General features: G+C 32.4%; 2 protein-coding genes and 1 long non-coding RNA gene across 3 annotated transcripts; 1 reads left to right on the plus strand and 2 right to left on the minus strand.

The window, feature by feature from the left end:
- Nucleotides 1–1,508: 1,508 nt before the first annotated feature.
- LOC132722225 (uncharacterized) lies at nucleotides 1,509–11,586 on the minus strand. The gene is made up of 10 exons (XM_060706676.1): nucleotides 11,426–11,586; nucleotides 9,568–9,630; nucleotides 8,553–8,988; nucleotides 5,850–7,660; nucleotides 5,260–5,421; nucleotides 4,602–4,762; nucleotides 3,512–3,727; nucleotides 3,081–3,171; nucleotides 2,306–2,433; nucleotides 1,509–1,760 (listed from the first exon to the last, which is right to left on the minus strand). Exons 1-10 carry the CDS (start codon nucleotides 11,453–11,455, stop codon nucleotides 1,550–1,552), a joined length of 3,309 nt encoding a protein of 1,102 aa, XP_060562659.1. The 5' UTR covers nucleotides 11,456–11,586; the 3' UTR covers nucleotides 1,509–1,549.
- Nucleotides 11,587–11,683: 97 nt separating this feature from the next.
- LOC132722226 (ras-related protein Rab-40B-like) lies at nucleotides 11,684–19,905 on the plus strand. Its single transcript, XM_060706677.1, has 6 exons — nucleotides 11,684–12,112; nucleotides 15,003–15,063; nucleotides 16,219–16,279; nucleotides 17,597–17,674; nucleotides 18,303–18,525; nucleotides 19,294–19,905. Exons 1-6 carry the CDS (start codon nucleotides 11,941–11,943, stop codon nucleotides 19,539–19,541), a joined length of 843 nt encoding a protein of 280 aa, XP_060562660.1. The 5' UTR covers nucleotides 11,684–11,940; the 3' UTR covers nucleotides 19,542–19,905.
- LOC132722228 (uncharacterized) lies at nucleotides 12,419–13,795 on the minus strand. The gene is made up of 2 exons (XR_009624591.1): nucleotides 13,138–13,795; nucleotides 12,419–12,639 (listed from the first exon to the last, which is right to left on the minus strand). It is a non-coding gene; the product is annotated as an uncharacterized LOC132722228 (long non-coding RNA).
- Nucleotide 19,906: the final 1 nt, after the last annotated feature.

Consider the following 19,906-nt stretch of genomic DNA (forward strand, 5'->3'; position numbering starts at 1 on the left):
GTTGTATATTATGTTTGGGTGCTTGCTAGTGCCCAAAATTACATGAGTAGGTGTAACAGATGTCTTGCTTAATTTTTGCGAGTGTAACTTAAAGATCCTGTATGTTTTGTGATTGATATTTTTACTGTGTGAATACCTATGTATGTATGTAGTTAAAGCTTAATGAGGGTCCATCCGCCCTTTCGGGCACAAAATGCAGCTTGCGCTGTCGAGTACGGACCCCGGACATGTCACCAGTCATGTCCTTAAAGAGTTAATTTTGAAGCACAAAATGGTGATAATTTACCTCCATGCAATTTCCACGGAGTATTAGCCAAAGATATGAATTTTGAGCAGAAAAGTAGGTCACTGTACGGCGGTCAATGAGAACCTAAATGTACAGTAACCTGTGACAATAGGAAAGGTGTTTTTAGCCCTGAAAAGGGCTGTTGGTGCCAGCTTTAGGCCTGCCTTACCCGTCTATCTGTACTAGGGGCTCATGCACCCTAGTACACCCCTCGGCATTAGTCAGGACATCGGCAGCTGGTCCGCAGAAGTGACGAAGTAGGGTGTTCCCCGAAGGAAAAATTTAAGTTGACTACCAGCCAAGTTGTAACTCTTCTGCGATGCCCTGTAGCGACGACGTGCACGCTCCGAGGGGAAGTAAGAAGACTGTGTGAATACCACACTAGCAAAAAGTTATATATGTACATATTTATGCAAATAAAACAATTTTCAAACATCGAAGAATATGTAAAATGTGTACTGCAAATATTTTTGCACATTATATTTAATCAATAAATTACAGGCATTTAATTCTTATTGGAAAATTTGACTTAGAATTTATTGAAAATGAATTTCTAATTACCTCCCTTTATTTACATGAAATGTTAAATTGGGTAATATCTTTATAAATAATGCTTATTGGAACTTACAATATTGACAAATCTTAATTTGAGCATCATATTTATGAAATAAAACCATGAAAAAATTGTGTTACAGGATCTTTAAAAACCAACAAAAAAGTAAAGAAATTAGTATCCAACTTAAATGGACCACAATGTTTAGAGGTTAACATGGTGCAATGTTTTTTTTTTTTTTGGTCTAAGCCAGATATAGTTATATTCCAGTTTGCCTTGAAATATAGAGCACCAGTCAACTTATCAAACACATTTAGTGAATAGTCTGGTTTCAAATTAACCTGAAGATTTATAATCAATATACATTTACATCTACAATATATGTACATGTAATAGGAAGACCTCATATAGACTTGGCATTGAAGACACATACATTACACTTGTTTGGTAAATTTGGTTACAATTTCGACTTATCTTTGGTCAAACAAAGAACTGGCAAAAATGAATTGAGATAATCGGTCTCAACTGAAACAACATGCAAATTGAGGAACATTTATTTTTCATTTTGATATTTAAACAAGGTATCACAAATATGCTTCAAACATGCAGTAAAACTTATAGTAATTATACAGCACCGATAAAGTAACACCCCCCCCCCCCAACAACAACAAAAACCCCAAAACAACCAAGATTAAATCATTCAAATAGTATTATGAAAGACTTGGTAAATCCAGTTTATATATATGAACACAAGTTTTATGAGCTGCTACTAAAAGCTGATTGGTTGCTGAAAGGCATGTGACTGTGACATCATCAACTGTTGCTAGGAGACCACCAGTGTAAACATTCCATATTCGGATACAGCCATTATTTTGTCTGCACAGCAGTAAACCAGCTGACATAATACAGGTACCACTACATCTGAAAGACAAAATAAATATAATGATAATTATGTACACAATTATTAACAGTAATTGGTAAAGTGAACATATAGAAAACTGATACAAAACTGGTAAAAAAAATTGGATATGCTAAAATTAATGGATATTACTTTTGTTTAAGGTTTCACACTGGTTGCTAGTACAGACCAGAATATCAGACTCATTGGTAAGTGTTTAAACCCAAAGTGAGGCTTTGTTGAGTCGCTGCAAAACAGTTACCCTGAGAGTCAGATATTTCCGGCTTATCGAGAGCTAGTGTATGATCCTTTTTCTTGTAAATTGCATAGAAATCATACTGTAAAGAAATCACTAATACCAAATGTTTTCATTTAGAATTTTTTCTTAAAAGTAGCGTATGAATTTGCAACTTCATTGATAAAGACGAAATAATGCCACAGCACTAGACAGAAAATTATTGTGCATCATACATACAGAGATAATATGCTTTAATTTATCAATGTTTATTTGTTGAAGCAACTTGTTCATTTGTACTGTGTATTTATTAAATATATAAGGAAACTTTACCCAGTCCAACTATCATTCACAGTAATTGATGATAAGGTCTCTGAAGTATTCATACTTGGATTTATCACAACTATTGTCCCGGCCTCGCCACCTTTCTTCTTACTCAAGAGAGGCACAAACAGAAAACCCTGTCAATTTTATGAAATACATACATTACATTTACCATCACTCTTAACCATTATATAAAAAACATAAGAATGAAAGTGCCTGATCACTACTATCTGTAGAATGCATATGTAGCAAAAATCAAGAGCTTTCAGTATAACAGTTTGGTAGACATTTTTCATTGTGCTTGATAGTAAAACAAGAGTCTGGATAATGGTTAAAGTTCAAAAAGGGCCAAAATTCAGTCAAATTCTTTGTTAAAGTTATGGGCCTTGAAAATTGACCTTCTATAATACTCTGACAAAGTATGTAAAGTTTCAACCCATTCCCTTCAGCAGTTTTGGAGATAACAACTTGCACACAAAATCTTTACCAGAGTGTGATGCTGACATGAGTACAATGACTCTACTAGCCAAGCTAAAACCCAATCTTTTTTAAACACATGTAATTTTTTTTCTTCTGTTGCTCTGTTAGGTTTATGGAACTATTCCATCTTTAATGCTAGGGAATGACCAGGTATGTATTTAAGGGATTCAGCATTTAACAAATTGTAAACAGTTTTAGAAATGACTTTAAATGTCAAATAAGCATACATGATTTGCAATTTCTGTCAGTCTTACAATATGACTATAATCTATAAATGAAATATTTAATATATAGCATCACTCACCTGTTCAGCAAAACTGATTGAGCAGATAGGATCTGCTGGACAAACATCAGATATATCCACAGATGTTAGCAGATAACCATGCTCATGATTCCTGAAACATCCAAGTTTATACAATTACTAGACAGTATGTTACATGTTTCTGTTCTTTTTTTTTTCTCAGAGAATTACTTGAAAAACATAATAAATAGATCAAATTATATTTGTGAGAAAGAACTTAATATGTCAACAACAGTATGATAAATTGAGTATATAATAAAAAGGTGATTTAAGTTCATTTAACAGTCATTACAATACAGATATATATTTAAACTTGTAAAAATTCACGGTTGACAGGCCTAGTGGCTCACACAGTATGGTTTTCAAATTGAGTGCTCCTCCAAGTATAATATACACAGAACACTGTTAAATAACTTAAAAGTTATAATACATACCATATTTGTATTTCCATAGATTTTGTCAAAGTGAGAACAGCTTCAGGGATACCTCTCACAGGTATCAGGTGTGTTATTTGTTTCTCAGTACTATCTAACTGGACATTTGACCACTGGTCACTATTGATGTCCTGAGTGTATTTGCACAGATATGATCTCTCATCTGTATAGTAACTGACCACAATGAGACGGCTAGACAGTGGACAAACTTGAATACTGGGAAAACAGAAAAGATATTCATGTACCCTTTTATATGCAAACACAAATCATACTGAATTTTCTTAAACAATAAATAAAGCCAGGTAATGTCAATATTTTTGAAAGAAATCGGAAGCAACAGCTGTTTGATATTAACAATGAAAAGTCATGAGAATCATGACTCAAATACATTGTATTGCCACAATTTAAGAAATGAAAAAAGGCAAATCCACAAAACTGTATGTCAGCAGAACTTGGATTCAATCATGCACAGAACAGATTTTCTTGATAAGCTGATGGTTGATGTGAAAAAAATAATCTTTTTTTGTAGTGAAAATAACAGATGCTATAAACAAATTTGTGAAAGCTCTTAAAACATGCCCATAAGTACATGCATATGAAGTACTGTAACTAAAACAAATATATACATGTTCATGTATTCCATTGCAGTGTTTGTTTGTTTTTCTGTTTTTTTATGACAATTTTAACACGTCTTTTGGTCATATCTATTCAGACAATCCACCACACCAGCTTTCCTGGATAACTAACCAGAAATGACCATTTTCTTCACAAATGACCAACTACTAAGCCCACATGATTTCTGAATCAGCAGTGAGAGACAAATGAGCTGCATCATGACAAAACCAACATAATGGGTTTGTGACCAGCATGGATCCAGACCAGCATGTGCATCCGCACAGTCTGATCAAGATCCATGCTGTTCGCTATCAGTTTCTTTACTTGTTATAGGGTCTGTAAGCGAGCAGCATGGATCCTGATCAGACTGCCCGGATGCACAGGCCCTGGTCGCAAACCCATTATGTTGGTTTTGTCGTGACGCAGCTCAAATTATCATTAGACTCTATTACAGTGTATAACAATAATATTTTACCTTTTAGAATACACTTGATCTAATGTCGTCTGCTGCCATTTCTCTTTGATGAATGTATAATGATATATACATGTACAATCTGATTTTATACCCAGCAATACCAGTGATACACTGTCTGAATCTGGTAGTAAATACATCAAATTACCAGACTTCTTCTTTGTCTGAAAATAGGAATAATATAATCTAACACGGTTACACCTTATACCATTTAATAAATAAATGCTTAGATATCATGGCAAAATTGTAATTATTATTCTTTCTTCAATATTTTTTTTTTCATTAACAGATGTAACAGTCAAAGAATCCATGCTGAATATACATAAGAGCACCACATGCAGTATTAATGCCAGTCTTTCAAAAATTCTAGGATAAAAAGGGCATAACTTTAAAAATATTGCTTTCAGATTTATAAGCCTTATCTTACAACTGCATCTTGTCTGGATAAGCAAGTATATGATACCTTTTTGTTTGAATAATAGGCTGCATTAAAGTTTTTGCAAAACGACAACAATGACACTGCAGAGATCATAATAGCTTGATTTTTTCTTCGAAACAGATGATCTAAATATAATTATCAATGTGAAGGGTGACAGAATTCATGTTTTATAGTAGACCTTCAAAATTCAAGCAGGTAAATTGAAATGTTTTATTTTCTTACCACAAATCCCAGTTTTGTATTGGCTACACATGTCCATTGATTGTTGCATATTGTGTAAAGTTTGAGACATGAAGAACATAAACACACAACATATGGCTGGACCTGATCATCACAAGTTATCTCTACACACATTACAGAATGAACATTTTCACCTTTTTGGACCTATAAATAATAAGAATAATGCATGAAAACTTGAAAAGACATGTTACAATACTGTATATTACAATATCATATGCACATTGTTAGAATCATCACATTATAAAGTATAAAGAGTACACTTTCAAAGTGTTACGTTATGCACTTATATGCTATATAATGGGAATCTGAGAAATTGTTTAAAGTGTTTACAACAATGAAAATATATTTTACTATTCCTAGCAGTGACATGTATTGTTAACTTCCTTATTTAGTAAGTAGAGATTAAAATCTGTGCACCAAAAACATTGAAGAAAGCTTGAATTATATCTATAGATTCTTTTCAAAGTTACATCTCTCAACTTACTGTACAATAAATATCAAAATTCAAATGCTTGAATCAACATAGACTGTCTTTGAAAATGCTTCTTAAATATAAAATTTTACTTAATTACCTGAAAATCACCAATCTGTTGAAGTTGTAAATTAGATGACCTTTCATTCTTACTTTCATCAATCTTGTCCATATAACTAACATGATCATCATGTTGTTGATCAAGTGACAAATGTTGAACCTTGTCTTCTGCCAGGCTTAATTCATCATCCTTGTCCTTCATTTCAGTTTCCTTATTACATAGTTCATTTTCCTTACTACAAAGTTCATTTTCCTCACTATGTAGTTCTTTTTCCTTATTAATATTACATGGTACCTTTTCCTTATCGCCTAGCTCATTTTCCTTTTTCTTTAATTCATTGTTATTGTTAAATTGCTCATCATCCTTCATTACCTGTTCATTTCCCTTATTTACCTTTTCCATTGCCTTGATCACTTGTTCATTATTTATTAAATCTTTTTCCATATCCACTGCTTTGGTATCACTGACATCAATAGTTGGTTCTTTACTAAATGTAAAGATGTTACTAACATTGGGCTGTGATTCAAATAAAGTTGGAGACATTACATCATCTTTTTCTGAGATGTTAACATCACAAGTGTCAGTTGTTGGTAAATTTGAGACTAATGGCTGAATGTTTTCTTTTTCATTTGACAATTCTAGTTTAGAATCTTTTTGATCGACATTCACCATTTTTTCTTCATTGATCCCTAATTTTGAACATTGCTCTTTACTTACAGTCAGGTCATGATCAGGAACTGTTCTTGTTTTAAGTTCTGATACAAGAACATCATTGGGAATTTTAAATTCTTCAATGTCACTTTTCCGTCTTCCCTCGTCTATAAGACACTGAAACACTGAAGATATTATCACTCTCTTTTTAGCTGCAGATTCTCCAGCTGCTAGAAATATTGGTGAAATACCTTCAGTTTCAATTGACTGGGACAATGAATCTTGACTAGATTGCCCAGATAACCTTGATGATCTTCGTTGTGTTTCAAGACCAGAAGATCGCCTTTTCCTCGATCCTGACCGTCTCCGAATTTTAGTATTTCCTTCATTCACTATTCCTAATTCATAATCACATACTGTTGATACTGAAGAATCTAATGAACCTTGCGTAACAAAAATCTCTGAACACTTGTTACGAACAGGTTTACTTATTTCAACATCTAAACATTTCTTGGACATTTTAGACAATTCATTGTCTTGGTTTGTAACTCTAAGCTGCCTTTCAAACACAATCACTTGTCCTTCACTAAAAACTGTACCTTGTGTAGAACTGTCACCACTGTGGTTTACTTGATGTGAAGATACTTCATCTATTTCTAACTCTTTTTCAGTATCTGTTAAATCAGAATTACAAGTATTCTGTAATTCATTTCTAACAACATCAGAAGCTTGTCTCTCTGTTTCTTTGATAGGTCTCATAAATTTCTTTTCTTCAACAATTGTATCTTCTTTCATAATACGATTAACAAAATTCTTCTTTTTGTACTTTGACAGTTTTAATTTTGACACTTGATTTTTATGTCTGAGATTTTCTTTATTTCTAACCAATTCTTCATGACTAGGTACTATGATCACCTGATCATGGTCAGCATCTATTCCTTCAGATGTATAACTATCTACTGTTGTAGTTGGAGAGGTTAGGAACATATCTTCACTGCTTCCATCTGCTACATATACTTGTTTATCATTGTCATTTTTATTATTTCCACTATTTATTTCTGCTTTTAATGGTATTTTGGAGTTATTTTTTTGAACCCCTACAGATGAAATATCTCCAGTTTTGATACTTGGCACATACTTTGTTTGAATTGTTAGATCATTACTTTTTACGTTCACAATGTTGTTAATCTCACTCTCTTCTGAAATACAGAACATTATTGGTAAGAAATTGGATGCAGATTGTAACCAATGGTCTTTTTACCTTTAGTCTGCTGTAAGCAGCATATTCTATCCATGATGTCTGATCATGGTCTGCACTATTTGCAATTCAGTCAGTAATTATCTTGATATTTTCCTTTAGAAGGATAAATGGTTAAGTCTGTATAGAAAGTTGGACAAATCCATTTTTTTTTTAAAAATTGTGCAGTGAGGGTTTAAATCTTACCATTCATGTTGCTGAACAAGTTTGTCAAATTTTGTGTGAAAAATATATTTCAACAAAGATTTCAATTTGACAAGTTTTTAAGACTATCCTTGAAAATATTTCAATGCTTGTGTCAAAGACTACATGATTGTACATGTAGATTAGTAAGAACTAAACAAGTTGTTTCATATATCCATTCCAATTTTTTAAGAATTGTTATTTATTGCTAAAAACTAAAAGGAACTAGTGTTGGGTATCGGACTAAAAAATCACTATCGATAATCGGACCAACACAATCGATTGTCTGCCGATAGTATAATCGAGTTTTGCAATCGAGTTTTGCATTTTTTATGGCCATTTTTTTAAGGTACCAATCCTTGTATGTATTTTTTTATACAGAAGTGACCACATTTTGAGAATAAGTATATATAAACTCTTGTCTCCAAGATTAAGTAAGATTTACTCTTTGAATCCAAAACAAACAACACAAACACCTAATACAACTTTGTGACAGGCAATTTTTGTATTATACAACTTAATCGATTTTTAAAAAGGACTATCGATTGTCGCCGATTTTGGGGTGGTCCGATTAGTTATCGATTTTCAGAGACAATCGGGACAACACTAAAAGGAACTAAAAGTAATTTGATTTATATAAAAAAGTATACCTTCTCCCATTCTTTCATATTTCGGATCTTTTTGTAGATGTCTTTGCTTAGTCATTTCATTATTCTCTACTTCTGGTAATTGCTCCAGTCTCCCGAATTCACTTTGCCTGACTACTTTCTCTGGAATATTGCAAGTCTTGTGCTGTAATGGCACATTTTCATTTTCTGAAACACTGAATGATTCTTGCCTTGACTTTGAAGCTTCAGGCTCAAGCAGACTGGCTTTATGATGCCAAGCCTCTGCATCATCACATTTCAAACTGCTAGTAGACTTTCGCCTAGATTTTGAGTGATTATGTTCCAGTGCTCTAGATGACTTAGATGTTTGTTTCTGACAGCTAGAAACCTGTACTTTCACATGTGTATCAGTCTGTTCAGCCTCTTCTTTAAGTCTTTGCTGAACATAGGCACGGGCTGCCGCTGCCCGATTTTGCTTCTGAAAGTATAGAACAATAAGGGTGTAACAGTATAACGTAGGACGGTATATCGTAACAGTTTCCACATGGTATGGTTCAAAGTACAACAAAACGCCCATACAATACAGCACAATACATTGTTGTAAACTACTTTCAGTATAATTATTTCAGTAAAACCTGCAGAAAATGAATATAAATCCACAGACACTTGGGGTGCAAAGCTTGCAAATTGTAATTGCATTCTTTCACTAAAAACTCAGTCAAGCTTTCAGAAAATATTTAAGTATTATCTTAGGCTGTTTTTGGATGACACAGAGAATAAGTACATATAACTCCCAAAATAAATGACTGTAAAAGATTGCTCTAGCATCACAGTATCATCTCACTATAATGCATATAAAGATTATCTGTTATGGAAGTCACTTACTTCTTACTTCTTCTAATGTTAAAATAAACTTCATATAATTTTATATGTATGTAATACTGATTTTTCACATTGAAAATATATATGTAAAATTAGAGTAGAAGTACTTATTTAAAACAATGACTTCAAAACTATATGAAAATTGTTAAATAAAGAATAAAAATACCATAAATACCTTAAGTTTTCTAATCTTCTGAACATACTGTTTTTCTAAATCATGAAGTCTATTTTCTAAGATCTGAAATGAAAAATTATGAAAAAGTTGACAGTGCCATATTTCCTGCACAAATGCACTTTATCATAATGATTTATTTATTGATACAAGCTAAAATTTATTTACTTCTGTTAGTGAATATACCTCTCTATTTTGCCTAATAAGAGAAGTCATTTTTTTCCGTTTTTCTTGGCCAACTTGAACTTTAAACTCTGTTTCAAATGTAAGTGACAAAATAACAGAAAATCAAACTTTCTGTTAGTTTGTAGTGTTTGTAATGTCTAATACAAGCATGCATAACACCATGATCCCAATTTATAACACTTTTTTAAATGTTTTTCATTGTATCTACTGTCAAAGTCGATATATCATTGATATTTGTCTCTTGATAAATCAATACAAAATTTTCAATCAAATGCCAGCCTGTATTACAAATCTGTTCTTCCTTTTGATATTTATAAAAGCATCACTTGTTTGAAAGTTCAAACAGTAAAACAGATAGCTCTCAAAATTATTTTCTAAAGGTCCAAATTTTGGTTCTTTATAATCTACATAATTTTTGTTTTTGTATATAATTATTGAAAACGTTCCTAAAGTGCGCAAATTGTTAACCATTCATTTCAAACCAACCCAAGGACAGTTGAAATTATGTATTTATCAACTGACTAATGTATGACTTGTAGTGAGTCTCTGTCTCACTCTCTGTCGGTCTCTCTCTCTCTCTCTCTCTCTCTCTCTCTCTGGGGGGAAAACATATCCTGTACCTGTTGAAAATGGAATTTACGCATCTTTTTTTCCCCTGACAGATGAGCGAGATGAGTAGAATTGGGTCTGACAACCAAGTGTCAGTGACAGTCAGCCTGGGACGAATCGTAAGTTGGTCGAATAATAATTTATAAAAATTAAGTCATTACTGCCTGAGCATTTTGTGAAAATAGCTATTTTCATTGAAAAGCTTCCTGTTACAAGTTCAAATTGCTATGAAACTATAAAGGATGTTTCAATATTCATCAAACTTGGCACAAATGTTGACTGGACCATAGCCTTTGTAACAGCATACTCAATCTTAAATTTCCTGTTACTATGGCAACGAGGGGACATCTCAAAATTGCCAAAAATTATTATGTTGCATTGATTTTTTTCATCCAAACTGATTTCAAAGTACTGCAACTTCTCAATGGATTGAGTCATGCCTAGGAGCTAAATATAGAGAAGAAACTGATGTCACACAGTTAAATTCAGTATCAGCGGAATTGTGTTCATGCAAGATATCATATGTTGCAGCATTTTCAGAAATTTGATGTATCCTGGGTAAAAGTAGCCAAAAACCACCAACAAGAATTCATAGATATCGCCGAAGTTGAAGAGAGCACAAAAATCGGAGACTAGCAGAAAAACCCGATCATCACCAAAGCGCACAAAGGATTGTCTGTCTGAATCTGACTATCGTCTCTATTCAAAGCTTCCTATCTGTTGTATCATATATATGTATCTGTGTTAGAGTCAAAGGCTTAATACATGTACCTTCTGATTGACCTAAGGTCAATGTTAACCTCTCACAAGTCCAAAATCTTCTTGGCGATGAGGGTGGAAGCTGGCCCCTTATAACCCCTATGCAGAAGGGGGCACATCCCCCTCTGGCACCCCGTTGATAGGGGATGGCACCGAAAGAGTGAATAATCACTTTTATAACAAAACGAAAACAAGGGTTTTGGGTCTAAATAGGGCATATTTCAATATTTGGCCCTCAAAAAAAGGGGGGGGGGGGAAGTAAAATAAAGTTTCTTTTAACAAATTATTAACAGTGAAACATACATACATCTATTTCTGATTGTCCTTCAATTGACATTGTCTAAGTTGGTAGTTTAGCACATTTAAGTTTAAAATATTATTGAAAGTGCGTCTGTTCCCTTTAAAAAGTCCGGCAAATTCGCCTGTCCATTATCCATGTCTCGGGCTTATCAGTGGAATGGTTAAAGTTAAAACAAATCCAAATGAACATTCGTAACATTTCGGTCTTTTCCGTCGAACATTGGAAATTCCGGAAGTTTGATCATACACGCATGCGCATGACAGTGATATCAGGATGTTTTGACAGCGAGAACTGAACAAAATTTTCGCTTTATTTAATGCATTTAAAGCACATCTTAAATATATCATTGATTGCGATTTTCTTATTTTGATATTTATAAGTATGATCTAAATAGTAAATAGCAAAAATGACGTAATTAGGTTGAAAAAGCTTGTGATAAATGATAATTTGTGATCATGAATTTTGATCCATAACACACACAGTTCATCAGTAGTAGTGAACAGTTTTCATTCTGGGTACACATGTCTTTAAATACAGAGCCCAGATCCCCTGGTCCTGGCTCACATAAACCATATGACTGTTTACTGAAGTTCCTTCTTGTGGGGGATAGCGATGTTGGCAAGGAAGAGTTATTGGGTGGAATGGATAATGGCTCTTCAGAATCACCATACAGTGCTGCTGCATCAAGCTGTGGTATTTATTTTTTTAACTAATTTGCGCACTGTTCACCATTTAAAAAGTATTGGAATTTTTCATGATTATATACAGTTACAGGGATAAAAACTAACCATTTAAGCTTGGTGGCCACCTGGGCCACTGACTGTAAAATTTTGGTGGCCCAGTAAATATATTAGTGGACCAACAAATTATGAACAGAAAGGGACTAGCACTGGCAAAAATTTTATTTAGCCAATTTTTTTGCAACGAAAATTGCGTGCCTGTATTTTATTTTCAAATAAGGAAGAATGGTACGGCATGAGGTATTTAGAAAACATAAACTATATTGTCCACTTTTATTGTGGTACCTACATTTTTTTATCACATTAACACATCAAACTTATAAAATTTACAGTCAATAATTATAAAAGCTTCCAGCTCAGTAGCTATGACATTTGCCTGGTTAAGTCAGTGGCATGACAGTAACAGCAGAAACACATTCCAATGTGCTGCTTCAGCTTGCTTGGTTAATGACAAAGATTTGGCTTGAAGACTATTTGTATCTGAAATAATACAGAAGAAACAAGTTTGAAAGTAAGAAGAGTGAAGAAAATAATATTGAAAATTCTAAACTAAAGATAATTAAGGAATAAAATCACATGTACTACTGTCATTTTAAGAGTACATGAATCAGTATAAGTTATCTGAAGGCATTTTCTGTTTGTATGTTACTTAACTGAATCTTTCTTTAATATTTCACAGTCATAAGCCATTTATAAGTGAATACTTCTGCAAGAGCTTTAGGGGTTACAAAACTTAAATTTGATTTTAAGTCAAATCAAGGTCAATCTTTCTTTCCAAGGAATTTTCTTTAAATCCAAATGTCAAATAAATTTCTTGTAAAGGCATAATTAGGTTAGAATAAAATGGCAATTAACCCCCTCCCCCGAAGAAAAAAAAAAGGAAAAAAAAAAACATAAAAAAACAACCATTACTCTTAACCAATATTTTCTTTTGATCTGTTTATCAACAACGATAAAATTTACTGAATGCAAACTTACCGTCAACAGGTCAAGTTGTCAACTGCAGAACATAATTTGTCGCTATTTCATACCCAAACTTCAGATTTGATTAGCGATAATCTTGAGTAATCTTGGGATGCCGCTACTTATTGTTTCATGTTAAATATTAAGACCCAATTTCCAATGCATATTCAACAAACTGCCAGGTATGTTCACGACAATTAGTGTCATTTATCAGCTGATGTAAACAAACAGTGAGGGTCAGTGTATTAGACTGTGTTACTTTTCATATCAATATTTAATACAGAAGGGGAGGTAAAAATATAAACCAGTCAATGACCCACAAGAAGTAGACTGTGTTTTGAGATAAGAAGCGGTAAAGCGGAAATTGAAAATGGAAAACCAAATGTGTACTTTTCCATTCTTAAAATAGCAAATTCTAAATTAAGCCTGGAGATTACAAAAGTGGAAGTTTGAGCTAATCGTGATTTTCTTGAGCCAATTCAATAATTTTGGAGCCAATTTGCTCATTTGCTCCTTTGATTTTTCACACGAGTTGATTTAATGGCAGATATTAATTTAATCTACGGCCGATTTTTTTAGTCGCCGACTGGACGACTATTTTGAAATTTTTGGTGGCCCAATTGCAAATTAAGTCGCCGTGGGCGACTGGGCGACCGCTAATTTTCAGCCCTGCAGTTATGCCAAATTCTAAACATCTAAAGAACTCGCACAATGGGTCAACTCGGCCCTAAAACATACTCGGGGACCCAGAGTCAGCTCGGCCCTGTTCCAACTCGGCACAGGTCAACTTGGCCCACTTTTCATTTTATTAATATAATTGGTTTGTTTCATCACACTTTTAAAGTTTATTGTTGGAACAGCATAACTAATATATGGAATTATTAATAATTGGGAAAGGACATTAAAGGACTGCTTTTATCACCAATCAATTACCATGTGTATGTTAAGGCTACTGATTAATCAGGTGATAATCATGATTGACGCAATCAATCAAATTTGATTAATGACCACCTACAACTAATTTTAAGCTTATGGTAATAAGTTAACACATTTTTATTTCATATTTTATTGAGATTACTTTACAAACAAAAAGCATCATATTTGTTGTATTATACTAATGTTAAGAAGAAAGATAACTGCTTACAACTGCTGAAAAGTGAAGATCACATAATTTTCCCCTACAGAAAAAGGGAGAACCTGACAAAAAGGAATATAAAAAAATAATGAATATATAATATATCTGCCAAAATAATCTATAATTAAAAGATTTTAGTTATTAAGTTAACAAAAATACTTCCAATAAGATTGAATTTGATATAATTATTTACCATATAAAGTATGAGTGTTCAAAATTACCATATTGTAGGCAAACAAAAGTAAAATTAAACAAATGTCATGAAGATTTATACCAGAATTATAATATTTTTTAATATCATAGCTTTACATATATATGTAAAATATTTCAATATAATTGTTAATTATACAGGGTCATAAAGGCTTGAATAACAGTTTCTATATGTATGAAAATATCAAAATTAAGATCATGTTGGAACACTCAGCCTTGTGCAAGCAAACTTACCATTATAGCTTCACCATAAACTTGGCCCGTCTTTCACAAAAAAAGTTGTCAATCATCTAATAAAAGAAGACAAAATTTTATTTGAAATCATGTGCTATATGATGCTGAAATATATCATTGAATTTGGACTGCCACTTAAAGCAATGTTTTGTTGATTTTCTGGTAATGTTCAGATGATCCAAAGGCGGGGTCTCTCATGCAAACAGGGGTCAATATAAAACCCATTTTAGTAACGAAATGTATCTATGTCTGTTTTAATGAAATTTATAAAATGCAGCTTTAAGCTTTAGTTGTATTTCAGGTATTGAATACAAGACCACCACAATTCTTCTTGATGGTCGCAGAGTGAAGCTAATGCTTTGGTAAGTTCTTTAATTTCATATTGATTCATCACGATCTTGACATACATGTTAATGATGTACACTTGATCATTATTATTAGTGTTTATGAATTTATAATAGTAAAACTTTTTAATAGTACATGTACAAGTTGCATCATTAATATTGTTGATTGTTATGAATAAACTTTTCAATAAGTAGTACATGTACATGCATCATTATGATTGTTGATTGTTATGAATAAACTTTTTAATAAGTACTGACTGTAGGCTTTTAGATATCCAAGTTCAGTAAAATATCGTGCTTAAACTATGTAAAAATATAGTACATTAAAAAATTTTGTATAATAAATGGGTTTGAATAACTATATGTATCTGGTGAGGTGGTTTTGACCCCTATTGGTATTTTAAGTTTCGAACACCCTACATGTAGGTTAGCCAAATTCATCTTTCCCGTTTCGGCGCCATTGTGTTGGTGCATTATAAAACCAAACAAAAAATAATTTTATTTATTAGATACATGTATTCTCCATTTGAAAAGTTAAAGCAGCTTGCCAGTCCTCCAGAGTTTTAAAAAATTATTTACCTAATATTGTGTACAAAAAAAGTGGTTAAACCAAGCCTTTAAGGCTCTGACTTATCTGTAGAAATGACCATAATTTGTCTGAGTATAATGCAGACATTTCTCTTCTGTTAGTTACTAGGTAGAATTTTGGTGATAAAAATAGAAAATAATGAATTCTTCCATATTTGCATTTTAATATTATTCAAAGTTTTACATTTTGATTATGAATATTTACATTTAACAAGCAACATGTATATACACATGTATATACTTTTCCTTTGATGTTTCTAACTCAACTCTAGAAGATAATTCAATGTCACTATCCAAGGCCCATAACTCTGAGTCTTAACATGGATTTTGACAGAATTATGGCCCTTTTTGAACTTGGAAATTTGTACATTATTCCAGCTCTTTGAAACACTGGAAAAGGCAAGCAAGCTGTCTTAACCACACTTATTGTTATTTATTTCATTTATCTTGAGGCAGGTTGCTTTAAAACTGTTGTATGTAATTCAAACATTTATATGGTTTTCAAGCTTTTTACCATTTTCAAGTTATGTACAAATGTATAATTAGTTTATATCAATGCCTTATATTTGTGATATTTATTTATAGGGATACATCTGGTCAAGGGAGGTTTTGTACAATATTTCGTTCATACTCCAGGGGTGCACAGGTAACTATTTTATAAAATGTTAAGGCTTTCTGACAGCAGGCTGTAGATGTGTTATATTCAGCAGAGTCATATAGAATTGTGAAGGATATACTTGGCCTAATTCATGAAATATGTTTACACATATTTGGGAGATGCCCTGTCAGTGTTATAAATCACAAACTTGTTATTTGATCAGTTTTCAATTTTCGTATTGACTTATCAGAGTATGCATTCATAATCTTTCAGAAATTAATTTTATTTTAGTTACACCTATAGCTATCAATTTCCTTTATATTGTATCCGGTATCATAGATTATTCATGCCACTAACCGCTTGATATCTTAAGGAAATAGAGTATATTCAAGTTTTTTTTTCTCTTTAAATATGGGATTTATTTCATCAAGTGGTATAAAAGAAATGTTTCACAAATGGCAGTAGTCACAAAAGAAATATGATAATTTTTATACCACACCCGTGTTTATAAAAAAAAACTTACACTTTCGGTTTATTGTATACCTTTTTAGTTGACCTGAACCGAAGGTTAAAATATTAATAAACGAAAATATGCATTTAATTTCATCAATATTTCATTTATAAATAATTATATAATATATTAGGAATATTATGTTGTAGTACTTTTCTGAGGCTATGTATTTTTCTACGAGCAGTGGCGGAAAATTGATATCTCGAGAGACCATTGACCAAAGGTCGAGCGAGATATCAGTTTTCCAACGTTGCGAGTAGAAAAATACATAACCACAACATAATTTTCCTTTTATTATATACCTTTTCATTTTATTCAGAAAATGAAATGTAGTCGTCAAGAAATAAATTCATGACTAATGTATGAATACGTAATTCTTGTAAAACCAGCCATGTCTTTAATAGTTTTGGTTCCCATTTCCAAATGCAACGTTAGCTAAGATCTTAACCAACGTCAAAAATAGTCTGACACTTCCATATATGGTACTGTATTTGTCACTCACATAATATGGAAATTTCTATCGGTTGAAGCGTATTTGCGCTTCAAGATTTGCATGTATTTTAGGGAGAAAATTTATAATAAAAAGGTATATCTAAAGCCTTTGATTTCCCTATATTGCAAGTCTTAATTTCCATTGGTAAAATTGTAAGATGTGAGCTATTTTTAGTTATTAGCTGTTTAACAATTTGATTTGTAATGAAAAATAGTTACTTGCCTATAAAACATTACACAATGACTGGAAAATAACCTTATTGAACCTAGAATTTGATGTATTAGATGCTTCCTTGTTCTTGTGTATCAATGTAATAGATTGTTTGCTATTTACTAATCCCTATGTTTTATATATATTTCAGGGTATATTACTAGTCTATGATATCACAAACAAGTGGTCATTTGATGGAATTGACCGTTGGATCAAAGAAATTGATGAGGTACATGCAAAATAATTAAATGTTTGTTCCTTTTGATGCCAGTGTTATATTAATATTTTAGTAATGTATTACAGGAAACTAATATTCTCTTCCTTGGGTCTTCATGTAAGCTGAAAGTAAAGGTAAATCAATACAAGAGTATCTTAAAATTATGGTACAAAGGTATCATATTTTTACCATAAAAAATAAAACTGAGAATGTGACTAGGTTAGATTTACTCAATAATATCCTTATATTTACTATTAATAATATATCTTATCACATAAAACATGGCACATGAGTGTAATAAACCCAGTTAATAAAAACGATATATGCCTAGCGTAATTTCACTTTGGTGTGACGTCATTTGCTGAATAAACAAATAGAACAGTTACAGTGCGCTGATGGTAGCGTTACACAAAAAAACGCGGCAATAAAAATTTACTATTTCAGCTGTAAACTGTTCTTATTTTAGATACATGTATTTGATAAATAAAATATTATATTTGTGTAGATTCAATCTATTGGCAGCAGCTCGCATAATACGATTTTATTCAACTCCTTCAATAAATTTAGTATTCAATGAACACCCATCCAGTATCTACTGTATACATTTGTACTGTAATATATTTGTATCTTTTTTTCCCAGCATGCCCCAGGGGTCCCTAAAATCTTGGTAGGAAATCGTCTTCACCTTGCGTACAAACGTCAGGTGAGTGAAGGCGAGGCGGAAGCATACGCTGTCAAAAATGAAATGGCTTTCTTTGAAGTAAGCCCATTGTGTGATTTCAATGTGACAGAATCATTTGCTGAATTATCACGAGTTGCCATAAAGAGGAATGGCATGACTAGATCATGGGGCGGTCATAAAGGTATAGCAGATCTTTTATTCCATTATTCAAGTGATTATTCTTTAATGAGATTCTTTTAAAGCGGCCTTCATCTTTAATTTTTTGTTGGAAAAACAATTCTATGTTGTTTCAAACTATATTATTTCTTGGAGAAATAAATCATCTCTGTTCAGCCTTCTTCAAAATGGCTTCTGAGAGCTATTTAAAGCGCACTAGTGATGTTTGTTTCTAAAATTAGAAGATCTGGAAACAATTCATCTGCTTTACTAATTTACATATAGAGAGTGGACTGGTAGGTTAGAGGTATCAAGAGGTTTCCTTATTGTTTATATATTTTATCCACGGCAATTTTCATTTTCCACCTTAATTCTTTGATTTGACAGTTATATGAAACAATTTATCTAAAATAACATTTTTAACCTTTAGAAAAGCTGAAACTCGCTTTAATTTCAGACTGTTTTTCGTTACATTTTTAATAAAATCTTAAAGACTTCCTATGATAACATCGGCACTAAATATAATTATGATTCAAACCTATTTTTAACACAATTATAACGCATTGCATGATTTTTATTTCAACTTGGACAAGATTGCTTAGGAAATCAGTCACTGCCATTAATGTACAAAATGTTCAAAACATTTCTTTAGAATGAAAGGGAGCATGTTGAATTTGTATTCAATAGGACATTATGGAAACCTTTCTTTTAAGTAACTGAGCTAAAATGAGATAGTGATAATATTAGTTATATTACGAATTTACATATATAGAAAGATTGTAATATATTTCAGCGCTCAGTCTCCAGGAACTAGCTTGCCGCACCATTGTATCAAGTACCACAATATATGGTATTGAACAATTGCCATTACCCCAACCTCTTAAAAATCATCTCAAGTCTTACGCTCTCACAAATAAAACGCGTGCCAGGATGCTTAGCTTCATCCATAGAGACACGAAAGATAAACACAAAAAGACAAAGTTTCTCAATCCAACTGATTCACCCCCAGCCCACTGCAGAAAGAGTTGTGTGATAAGCTAGTACATTAATTACGCAATATCTCGGACAGTTATATGGGGTAAATGCAGAGGCATTCCAATTGATTACAAAAAAATCTCATACTTTTGGAATATCTTGGATCTTTTGGTGCAGTGTAAGTGTAAAAATAGTTGTGCTCGAGTGTGAATGTGCTAAAATATGCTGAAGTGATCATTTACTAAACTATTAGGCTGATGAGTGAGTGATTCATGGCTGCAGGGAGTGATTCATGGCTGCAGGGAGTAATTCATGGCTGCAGGATAATATCAGAGGAGATGAAAAAGCAAGAGTCTACTGACACAGATTATAGAATAGTTAAAATGTTTTTGCTATATACTTTATTCAACAATGGAATAGGAAAGTAGAAT

This window comes from Ruditapes philippinarum, unplaced genomic scaffold, assembly GCF_026571515.1.
Source record: "Ruditapes philippinarum isolate M1 unplaced genomic scaffold, ASM2657151v2 ctg3691_1_1_1_1, whole genome shotgun sequence".
Lineage (NCBI taxonomy): Eukaryota > Metazoa > Mollusca > Bivalvia > Venerida > Veneridae > Ruditapes > Ruditapes philippinarum.